General features: G+C 48.9%; 1 protein-coding gene across 4 annotated transcripts in view; it reads right to left on the bottom strand.

The window, feature by feature from the left end:
- The window catches only part of PDE4B (phosphodiesterase 4B), a 197,714-nt gene that overhangs the window by 57,151 nt on the left and 128,453 nt on the right, over nucleotides 1-12,110 (bottom strand). For all 4 annotated transcript variants that reach the window (XM_027719023.2, XM_027719025.2, XM_027719029.2 and 1 more), the window contains 3 exons: nucleotides 3,692-3,886; nucleotides 1,680-1,716; nucleotides 1,524-1,594 (listed from right to left, as the gene is read on the bottom strand). In XM_027719023.2, the coding sequence (XP_027574824.1) occupies nucleotides 1,524-1,594; nucleotides 1,680-1,716; nucleotides 3,692-3,886 (303 nt within the window). The remainder of the gene's footprint in view (nucleotides 1-1,523; nucleotides 1,595-1,679; nucleotides 1,717-3,691; nucleotides 3,887-12,110) is intronic.

The following is a 12,110-nucleotide window of genomic DNA, read 5'->3' as shown; positions in this document are numbered from 1 at the left end:
CTTTATGTAAAATACAATACTGAGTTGGAAGGGAGAATGCAGAGCTCGTAGAGGGCATCCAGGTGATGCCACTCACACCTGCAACAGTGAAGCAAGACCGTGGTGTTCCCCTGGAATGGATTTTTGCACCTCATCCTTTGCTTCTGGAGCCAGCAGGATGCTTGGAGTGAGCAGTGCCTGCCAGTCTCAGGGTGGGATAAATGGGATGGGTGGGTGTGCAGGCAACATCGCCAGGAATGAATGATGTTGGTTTCACGCAAAACAGCTCTCTTGGGGCAAAAGAGGCCAGAAGATGATGATGACTGGCTCAGTATAAATAGGGCAGAGGGAAACAGTGGTTCCGGACAAAGGCATAAAAAAGGGTTTGTTTGGTTTCTCCTGTTCAGCAGGTACAAAACCCAACATTCTTCTCTGAGACCATCACCTTCCCCACTCAGAGCAAAGGAAGCGATGTGGCATCCCTGGCTGTAGGTGGCACAGGCCAGTTCCCCGGGCAGCCCCTGTGGAGCCGAGCTGCAGGACACTGCTGCCTGCCCTGCCAGAAAATTCTTGCTGTCCCCACAGCCTTATGCATGGGGTCTTCATCCTTGGCATCTGCCATGAAAAACTCCCTTGTGAATCAGTGGTGGAAATGCAGGGCAGGACCATGGCTTGACTGAACAGCGATGATGTCTCTGCTCTTAGCTGGGCACCCGTGGAACACTTGGGACAGCCAAGGTGGCAAAGTGAGGAAGATCATGGAATTGTTTAGGCTGGAAGAGACCTCTAAGATCATCAGGTCCCACCTAGCATTGCCAAGGCCACCATTAAACCATGTCCCCAAGAGCCACATCCACACGTCTTTTAAATTCCCCCAGGGACAGGGACTCCACCACTGCCGTGGGCAGCTGTGCCAGGGCTGGACAAAACTTTATGTGAAGAAATTCTTCCTGATATTAAAATAAACCTCTCCTGGCACACCTTGAGGCTGTTTCCCCCTGTCCTGTCCCTTGTTCCCTGGGAGCAGAGCCCAACCCCCGCCTGGCTTCACCCTCCTGTCAGGGAGTTGTAGAGAGTGAGAAGGTCCCCCCTGAGCCTCCTTTCCTCCAGGTTGAGCCCCTCCAGCTCCCTCAGCCACTCCTGGTGCTCCAGACCCTTCCTCAGCTCCGTTCCCTTCTCTGGACATACTCCAGCCCCTCATTGTCTTTTTTTGCGGTGAGGGGGGGCCTAAAAATGAACCCAAGACTGGAGGTGCACATCAGACAGAGCACACAAGCCGAAACACTTCGCTCCCTGCTCGGGGAGGAGGTGAGGACTGTGAGGGGCTGAGGGACGGACGCCATGAGGGGCCGAGGGGATGGACGCCACTAGGGGAGAGGACATGGCGCCCCCTGGCGTCCACGCAAACCGCGTCGGGCGAGCCGGGCGGGGGCGATGGAGGAGCCTCAGGCATAGCGTTCCCCGGCCCCCGCCCGGCCCCCACGGCTCCTCCTCCGGGCGAACTTAAGGGAACTTAAAAAGGGAACTTAAAAAGCCAGGCTTACTTGTTGGAGGTGCCGTGTAAATTGGTGAGGAGCGTGAAGTTGTTCCTCACGCTTCTTAGGCTGGCCAGCACCTGAGGGAGACAAAACCACAGGCATCACCTTCTCCACTTTAGTGCTTTAAAAACAATTTTAGAGGCCAATACGTCACCAACTCACCTGGGCGAAAGGTGTGACAATCAGGTCGTCGCCGTGCCTAATAAAAAATGGAGAAATTGTATAAATTGATGTATAAATTTACCCTCAAAAAGAGCAAAATTTACCTCCGGGAATGAGTGTTTTCCTCATGCCACAAAAACACACGAACCCACGCAGCGTTTATTTAACACCACATAAAACGTTGCTCCTAATGGAAAGGTCACAGTGTATATCCAAAACAACCTGGCTGGAGCGAGTGTTCGGATTGGGAACACCAGGCAATAAAAGCCAGGAAATTCAAAAGTTAAGGCTCTCGCTTGCACCGTGGTGGAAAAAAAAACATAATGGTGTGGGGAAAGGTCACCTTTGAATTTCCTGGCTTTTGTTGATCTCTGTCGCAGTCTTTAATGTTATTCAGACGCCGGGTTTTGTCTGAATGTTTTCATCATGGAAGATTTGAGCAGAAGTTCTGAGCAAAATATATCACTACCATTGATAAGAGAGAATTTTTTTTGGTGATATTATATATAGTACTTGTGTGCGTACGGAAAATCCAGTATGATTTACCTATCTGAGCGATGGTGGGGTATAGAATAACCAAATCATGGAATGATTTGGGTTGGAAGGGACCTTAAAGCCATCCAGTCCCACCCCCTGCCATGGGCAGGGACATCTTCCACTAGACCAGGTTACTCCAAGCTGGCCTTGGACACTTCCAGGAATGGGGCAGTCACAGCTTCTCTGGGTAACCTGTGCCAGGGCCTCACCACCCTCACAGGGAAGAATTCCTTCCCACTGTTCCATCTAGCCCTGCCCTCTGGCAGTGGGAAGCCATTCCCCCTTGTCCTGTCACTCCTTGTCAGGCAATGCTGAGTGGGACATGGTGATCTTAGAGGTCTCTTCCAATCTAAACAAGGGGCTCTCTTGGAGCCCCTTTAGATATTGGAAGGGGCTCTGAGGTCTTCCTGAAGCAATGTTGTAACCAAATATGTGATTAATCCTATAGAACAACAGGATCCCCCCCCCGAACAAGGGCAGAACAGGCTGCAGGCTGCCATGGGCACCTCTGGAGATGTGTCCACCACTGCTTGACTCCTCCAAAGGAGTATTGTCCCTGCCTGTGCTGCCACAGAGCTCATCCCCTGTCAGTATCAGTGCTGCTAAGTCTACATTTTAATTAAAATTGTCTCAACACTAATGTCAAAATCAAGTTGGTGTGGGGGTGCTGGTTTCCCCAAGTGCTGCTGGAGCCTCGATGCCTGCAGGGAATGGATAACTTGACTAAAGGGAGCCATGAGTTTGGGAGAAATGATGGGATTCCCCCGCCCCAGCACACTGCTGGGAACAGGGGGCAATTGTTTAAATCCACCGTTTACACCAAACATGGCATTTGCATAATCTGGAGTGGTTACTTTGGTAAACATTTACTACACGTTAACTCACAGCAGGGATATTCTCTTTCAGGAGAATTCTCATGGATCTTGCTAATATTTAGTTCTCCATTTTGTGACAGAACTCGAAGGGCTTTTTTGAAGGGCTTTTTCGCAACAGCTCAACTTTTTTTATGAGCACCTTTTTTATAGCTTAATGGTCACTTTAAAACTTTAAACTGGGCCTTTCAAAATAAAGAGCTGCAAATCCAGGGCACTCATTTAAGCTCCAGGCTCTGTGTGTATTGATCCTCTTGAGTTCAGCCATCTGTCTTGGCTCATTTTGTGCTCAGTTCTAGCAAGCAGCTGCTAACACTAAACAGGATGGGGAAGAGCTATACTGTAAATATAAGTACAGTACAACTTCTCTGTTATTTCAGGATATGGATTTGAAAGCTCTTCTGCTAAATTATGGAGAAAATGGGAATGTTTTAAGGATGGGATGGGAGGAGGGTGTTGGATGTGCCTTGGTAGACTGTAAAACCACCCATCTTGGGTGCTCCGGCTGTGAAATATGAGTGTACCACCCATAAGCCCTCTTAACAGAGCTCTGAGGATTATAGCAGCCACGTAAAGTTCTTAGTGAGCCGAATTTCTGCTTACTGTTCACTTGGGAGAGAAGAGTTCCTGGACATGGTCTTTGGTGATAAGTCGTAGTCGCTGTCGGATCTGTACAGGAACGACTCCCGGCGCTGGCTGTGGCCTGGGAATGTCGTGTGCAATACAAGTCCTGACGAGGAGCTGGCCTGCGGGTCCAGCGGGCTGCGACCTGGGGACGGGCCATTTTCCACATCGAAGCTGTGAACAAAGCACATACTGTGTGTCACATGTCTGCCAAAACAGGTGTTTCAGTGCCTGTGTTACATTTGCATTGCTCACACCATGTCATTTGCTCAGTACAGGAGATGCAGGGCTGCATTTACTGCAGCCTCTCGCTGGCATGTTTCTATTGCATCAAGCAGGACTCTGCGTGACAATAAAACATTTACACCGGAGGGCTCTTTCCTGGCTGCATCTGCTCAGGCTTCCTTTGGCCTGAATTTCTCTCGGCTCAGCACAGCTTCTGTGGCTCTCAGCATGAACACACAGCAGCTGAAGAGGGCAGGGTTAGGTTAGAGATTAGGGAGAAATTCCTCCCTGTAAGGGTGGTGAGGCCCTGGCACAGCTTGCCCAGAGAAGCTGTGGCTGCCCCATCCCTGGAAGTGTCCAAGGCCAGGTTGGACGAGGCTTGGAGCAACCTGGGATAGTGGAAGGTGTCCCTGCCCATGGCAGGGGGGTGTAACGAGATGAGCTTCCAACCAAACCATTTCAGAATTCCATTATTCTAAACAACATCACCAATCTCTGGAGCTCTCCGCACTCCACCCTCATGGATGTTTGCACAAGTCAGGGGGTTCCATCTGCCAAATCTCACTCCAAGCCTTACAAGCATAACAGGCACTAAAGACACTACAACACGACAGCCCCCCTTCAGCCCAGCCCTGTCTCCATCCACTCTGGAACAAACTTTTGAAACCTTGCAAAGTTGGCAAGAACTTGGCAGTTGTGTGAGATGGATGCCCAAGTCTCTTCCCAGCCACAGCTCACGTTTTAGCCATTCAAGGTATTAGTTCAGTGAATTTTAAACAGCTGGGATTAAAAATAAATTAAAAAGAAAAACTCCAAACCTCCCGTCACCGTTTCCATTATACACCCACTTTCTTAAGGTTTCATAACTTGGCTGCTGTAATCTGTGGCTGAAATCACCCTGGATACTTTAACAAGTGACACCCCTCGTAAACCCTGAAAATAAGCAGGTTGGCCTCCTTTGCTTGGGCATTTGGACCTGATATAAATACCAGATGTGTGACCATGCCCCAGTGAGGCCAAATGAAATAAGGCTGCATTCAGGATGAATTTTCTTGCCTTTGGAACTTTGAGGCTTCACCTCACTTACAGTGAGAGCTCAGTTCTCGCTTCTCAATGCCACATACCACTCCCCATTCCTAATGTTCTCCAATTTATTGCTCCTGCTGGGCCCTGGCTATGATACCAAGCTGTGGTCCCTGCCATGAATTTCTCCATCCCTCCCCACTGCTGCCTCCTCCAGTGCTTTAATCTAGAAGATCTCCTCAGCACAGTGGCAGGGAAGGCCCTGGCTCTCCCTCTGCTCTGCAGCTCTGCTTTAACTGCTGCAGGAGGAGCAGATAAAGTATTAGCTTAAAAAAATATTAGTATTAAAAAATAACAACTGACGACAGCAATGACAGACCAGCTCTGCTGGAGGTTACTCTGCTCCTTGTGGTTGCAAACAGATGGTGACTACTTTGGTCTCATGCTATTTGGTCCCACATGTGGTTCCTCCAGAATTAAGAAATGCATGAGAACATGCATTTAAGTAATGCAATTAAAAAATGCATGAGCACACCGGCAAGGATTTTTAGATCCTTTGGAAATGCAAAGGTAGGACACCAGTGTAACACAGTACACATTGAAGAGATTCCTACATCCCACCCCTCACTGGAGTGTTTACTTACCCAGCTGCTGAAGTGCATCTTGAAACTGGTAATGGCTCAATTAATGTTCTTTGCTTTTACTCTTTGTTATCTGCCCTTTCACCAAAGGCAGGCTGAGTACACTTTATTTGTACCCACAGAGTACTCAACAGAAGAAACTCAGCCCTGTAACTATGGCATCTACAAACAACAGCCAGATAATAATTATTCCATACCTATTCAGAAAATTAACTCTGATTACTCAAAACATTGTTGCAAAACCATCAGTTGGGAACATTCAGTTTACTGACACATGGAAATTCAGCTCTGAACTAAACGTGAGAATTTAGCCAAGCAGAGCTTCTACTGGATGGTTGATACCTGCTGCTCACTGGTGGGCATCAGCAACTGGTTTGGGAGAAAAAGTCCACAATTTAGAGATTTAAAAAGTGTGTAAGAGGTGAAGACGGGAGGCAGGGAGCAAGGCTGATGAGGGATCTTTGCAAAGACAACTACTCTGCAGCAAAGTAAGTTTAGGAAGAGGGGAGCACGGCCTCTGTGCCTTGAGATAGGTGGAAGATACTCAAAACCTCTTCTCTTTCCCTCCGTTAACATAAAAACAAGCTCTTTGCTAGTCTAGGCCTATCCTGAGTCACACTTGCAGAAAGTCCCACCTAAGTCAGGGGGATTTTCAGTATCTTTGGAGGGCATGAACACTTTAGTAGCTGGAGGCATAGGAAGGACCCTGTTGCTCTGTGACCTGGGTCAAAGGCACAGCTCCATCTCCTTTTTCCTTCTGCATTTTTAAATAAACCAGGATGTTAACGAGTTGAAGAGGAAAGGAGGAGACAGCAGGTGGCAGGAGTTAGCTGCAGCTGGCTCTGACAGGCAGCGAGGGGACACTGGCCTTGGACATGGGGAAAGCTGTGACTGAGACACAGTGATGAACAGTGAACACGGTAATGAACGGTAATGAACAGACACACAATGGCGAGCCAGGAGAAATCACTGCAAAACACAAGGAGGTTTTTCCTGAGTCACTCTGCAAAACAAAGGAAATTAATAAAAGCAACCCCCAACTGTCCAAATTCTGCAGTTTTACTGTAGCAGTTACAATATCATAGAATCATGGAATATCCTGAGCTTGGAGGAACCCAGAGGGATCATCCAGTCCAACTCCTGGCCCTGCACAGGACACCCCAACAATCCCAGCCTGTCCTTGAGAGTGGTGTCCAAACACTCCTTGAGCTCTGTCAGCCTTGGTGCTGTGATCACTGCCCTGGGGAGCCTGTTCAGTGCCCAACCACTCTCTGGGGAAGAACCTTTTTCTAAGATCCAGCCTAACCCTCTCTTGACACAACTTCAGGCCATTCCCTCTGGTCCTGTCACTGGTCATTCAAGAGAATAAATCAGTGCTGCCCCTTTACTTCCCCTTGACAGGAAGCTGCAGCTCCTCCTGAGGTCTCCCCTCACTCTCCTCCAGGATGAACAAGCCAAGTGCCCTCAGCTGTTCCTCTCATGGCTTTCCCTCCAGACCCTTCACCAGCATCGGGAACATACTGTCTCTGGATTACCATTGCCCACTGGTAGTCTTGGAATGTGGCAAAATTTGGCAAAAAGATTGCAAAATAGGATTGTGCTGTGATTTGGATGTAATTCAGAGTCATTTGAATAATCATTGCAAGTCAAATGGTTTCCACGAGAGCTGTACAGCCCCACAGTTTGCTCTGTAGTATGAAACACAAACACATTTCAGCCCATCAGACAAGGCAGGCTTGTGGTTTTCTTGTTTATGTTGAGAATCGACACTTTTCCTGCAGATGACAGCACTGACTCTCCAAGAGGGCTCACCATCTGCTTTGCTTTCCCAGACTCATTCCTGAGGACATTACTCCCAATCTTCTAACTACAGTACCACCCTTACGATGGTTTCAAATAGGTTTCCAAAATACAGAGGTTTGGGCAGACTCTGATAATTATAAAGATCCTCTCACAATCAGTGGAGCTTTGTGGATGTCTTGTATGTCACCAAGACATCCACCAGGATTCTTATCACTATTAGCAATGAAAAATGCTGTTCCTTACACCTCGGACTTATGCAGGCATGACTGCTTGGCCCTGCTATGTAATGCTATGCCCCTGTTCCCCATTATGAGAACAGCTTGCTGCTTTTTCTAAATAATCTTCCACATGGAAAGGCCTGTGCTTGAAACCATCGGCACTTAATAAAGTAGGGTTGGACACATCATTGGCATGCCAGAGCCTGGCACAGGTACAGGGCTCCCCAGGTATCAGTGACCTGCTTCCCCTCCTGAGCTTCTCCTATCGAGGGGAAAACCTTGTTGCTCTCAAGAGCCACTCAAAAGTGCTCAAATCCCTCTGCTAGGTTTGTCTATCATGTTGTTCCTAACGTTTTTATCCAGGTGAGACCCCACCTGCAGTGCTGCCTCCAGCTCTGGGGAACAACACCAGAAAGATGTGGAGCTGCTGGAGCGAGTCCAGAGGAGGCTACAGAGATGCTCCAAGGGCTGGAGCCCCTCTACTCTGGAGACAGGCTGGGAGAGCTGGGGATGTTCACCTGGAGAAGGCTCCAGGGAGACCTTAGACCCTCTTCCAGTGCCTAAAGGGGCTCCAAGAGAGTTGGAGAGGGACTTTGGACAAGGGCCTGGAGGGACAGGGGAATGGCTTCCCACTGCCAGAGGGCAGGGTTAGGTGGGATATTGGGAAGGAATTCTCCCCTGTGAGGGTGGTGAGGCCCTGGCACAGGTTACCCAGAGAAGCTGTGGCTGCCCCATCCCTGGGAGTGTCCAAGGCCAGGTTGGACAGGGCTTGGAGCAACCTGTTCTAGTGGAAGGTGTCCCTGCCCATGGCAGGGGGTGGAATGAGTTGATCTTTAAGGGCCCTTCCAACCCAAACCACTCTGGGAATTGTGATCTCCAGAGCATGAACCCCTGAGCCGCCCAATGTAGAGCCACCAGCCCCCTGCAGCCCCTCCCCAGCACTGTATCACAGCTGTCTGGCACAGAACACAGCAGAGCTTCTGAAGTGTTTGTAACATAAACTGTCATCCGCTGCTAAACATGTAATTAAGCCTCTGCATGTATCAAAAAGCAAAAGTATATGTTTACTTGACTTTGTAATCTCCAAATATAAAAGTTCAAGGCCAGGTTGGACAGGGCTTGGAGCAATCCAGTCTACTGGAAGGTGTCCCTGCCCATGGCAGGGGGGTGGAATGAGGTGGTTTTTAAGGTCTCTTCCAAATCAAACCATTCTGTGATTCTATGGTCCACTTTTTCTAGCAGCTCCCCTGTTCAGTGCATATAAAGGAGGCAGAATAACCATGGCCACAGTCATTACCTTGCCCTTGCCTTTGAATGCCGGTTTGCCTGATTTCAACACTCAGAGCCCAAAACAGACCTGAGAGCTGGTGGTACTCCCTTTGCAACCCCAGATCCATCCTCAGCATAGCTCAAAGATAACAATGAGTAACCAGAGCCAGAGCCCTCCAGCTCTCTAGCAGAACTCATGAGCAGCACCCTGGGGAGGCTCACGGTTTGCACAGCAGCAAATGTCAAGGACAGCATCCAGCACTGTGCTGTGCCAGCTGCACCTCGTGCCATGTCGGAACAGCCTCCGGGAGATGATTGGAAAAGTACAGAGGGAGGTAAAAATGAGTTGGGATTTTCTTTTAGCATGAAAGGTTCCAACAAATTTAATCCTTTTCATGTTTACTACAGATAAGTAGCTTGACGTTATCCTGTAACAAGCTAACATTGTGGGGTTGTTTAAGTCCCCCAGAGAAGAATTCCTGAATTCTATAAACCAGTTGTTAATTTTCCAAATGTACATCCTGGGCTAGTTTGTCCTCTTCCTATGGTTCACTGCCATTAATCTCTGGAAAATGCAAGGCATAGTCAAACACAGCAGACACCCCACTCTATTTTTTCTTCCAGAGCTTGGGAACACAGATGGGTGTGCGAGTGATCACTCCGAGCACAGAGAGCAATGCCACTTCCTAAGGGCTTTTTCCTTCTGAAAATATTCCAGCTAACAATTGCTGGAGTAGCTGCTTTCCTTCCTACCACTGCTGCCCCAGCCAAGGTATTAACAAGCCATTACTGGCACAGGTTACCCAGAGAAGCTGTGGCTGCCCTATCCCTGGAAGTGTCCAAGGCCAGGTTGGACAGGGCTTGGAGCAACCTGGGCTAGCAGAAGGTTTCCCTGCCCATGGCAGTGGGCAGAATGAGTTGAGCTTTAAGGTCCCTTCCAATCCAGCCCATTCCAGGATTCCATGATAACCCTGCCTGTGAAGCACTTACACAGCTCTTCTCCTCACCTTCCAGGTGTTCCTGCCCAGCATCCTCTACCTGCCCACAGCTCACCAGGACCAAACATCTGGCACATGGGCTGTGGTTCTGCTGTGCTGAAGGGCCCGGATGGGTCTTGCCAAGGGGATAACTGCCACTTTTTCCCTGCTGAGAAGGTGCTGGACAGTCACATGCTTGTGGCCAGTGGTAGAGGTGGCACAGGGACAGCACGGTGCTCCAGACAGTCACTGGATTTTGGCATCACCTGCTCTGTGAAACACAGAGCTTTACATTCAAGTTTACATGCAGATGTTTACATTTAAGTTATGGGACAGTGTTTATTCCAGTCTGGCCCGGCTGTTCTGCTCTGTTCAGCATCAGTTCAGCTTTTACAGCTCCATCCAAGCCCCATAACATTTTACAGACTCTCTTTTCCAATGCACAGCACATGGATGTTGCCTCCCATGGAGGAGGCTGCCCTCAGCAGCCTGGCTCATGTGATGGAGACCCCAATGCAGGGCTGCAGGTGACCCCCAGTGCCTCTGGTGGGGCCCCAGGACACCCTACAGCACTTGTGCCTATGGACAAGCCTTGCTCCCTGCCCTGAACCATCTTGGGGTGGGCAATTCCACCCAGCAAGTGGGGACACAGGGTCCAGCCTTGCCTATTCTCCACCAGGATATTACTGGTAACAAAAGGGGAATTACAGTCCTATATTGCATCTTTTATCGATGTGTCTTCAAGTATCTCATATACCTTTTAAGTGTAATCTGCACTTAACTCTCTTCCCAAAGCACACAGTGCCCTGATGGCAAAGGCAGACCATCAGCACGGCTCTCAAGGGTCCAGTCCAGCAAATGACCTCTGCTTCCAGCACGCAGGAAAGCATTCCCATATCTGCATGGAACCAGAGCATCAGAAGCCTGTCAGCCAGAGTCATGCTTTACTTCAGCCTGCCTTTAAAGAGAGGATCTCCTGGCATGATGCCAAGAGGCACTTTTGCCTTTTCAAACAGGCTGGAAAGCTCAGAGTGAGCTGCTTTGCTCCACCACAGTTCTGCCACAGCTCCATCCGGCACCACACAGGCACCAGCTGCACATCACAGAGCTGTTCTTACCTGCTGTCACACAAGCTGGGGACAGGGATAAAGTGACAACCATTTTAACCACTTATACAGACCACAGAGTTTTCCATTTTACCTGAGCTGAATGGGGAGCACAGACAGCCTTTGAGTTGGAAGACTCACAGTTTTTCTGCACTGATGTTTTAAACTCCCCTCAGCCCATCCACAGCACCCAATGGTGGGGATGTGGAAAGCTGCTGTGCTCAGAAATGCACCCAGTCTTCCCACTTGACTAATTATTTGACCTGGTTTTTGGATTTATATCCATAATTGGGATCTGTGTGGCCTGTCAGCAAAAAGACAGTGAAATGTCCTAAGATGGTACTGAGATCATTAAATCCTTTGCAGACTCAGGCCCCCTAAAATATTTAATCCAGCTGGGCACATTTCAGCAAAATTTTACTTGCTTCACATCTTTCAAATGTCTGCACTCTCCATCTTTTATATCCATAGGAAAGGACACCGCAATAGCAAACGTCAGAGCACACTGATGTGATTCCAAGGGCAATCTTTTTTATAGCTCTTATTGATCATTTCAGGCCCAGCAAAAGCTCAATGCAAAAGTTGCCTCATCCAAATCATGAGCATCTGCCAACTGGTACTATCTGAGGGAAAAATATCAAGGATGGAAAAACCTGGCCCTTTGACAGGAAGTCCTGTGTTTGCTCTGTCTGAGGGGTTTGGCACATGGACCAGAAGGGGGGTCGGGAACCTGCTGCTCCCCCTGAGGAAGGGTGATGCCCTGACCACACGTGAGCCAAAAGTAAAGGCCAGAGGAGAAGAAGGGATCTTCAAGCTGGCATAAGAACAAATGGGCATAAAATGGACATAAATAAACTGAGGTTGGAAATCAGAGAAAAATTTTTTGCCTCGAGAGCAGACAGATCACTAAACAGCTTTCCTGTGGGAGTGCTGGGGGGTAAACACTGACTTGATATTATTGCTGGTGGAACTAATGGAGTAATTCACTAAACATTGCTCTTGGGGAGACCTTAGAGCCCCTTCCAGTGCCTAAAGGGGCTCCAAGAGAGCTGGAGAGGGACTTTGGACAAGGGCCTGGAGGAACAGGACAAGGGGGAATGGCTTCCTACTGACAGAGGACAGGGTTACAAGGGATA

Source organism: Pipra filicauda, unplaced genomic scaffold, assembly GCF_003945595.2.
Source record: "Pipra filicauda isolate LSUMZ 115617 unplaced genomic scaffold, ASM394559v2 scaffold295_size919547_pilon, whole genome shotgun sequence".
NCBI classification, from domain to species: Eukaryota; Metazoa; Chordata; class Aves; order Passeriformes; family Pipridae; genus Pipra; species Pipra filicauda.
Note: the sequence above shows the minus strand (reverse complement) of the source record. Positions and strands in the feature narration are given on the sequence as shown.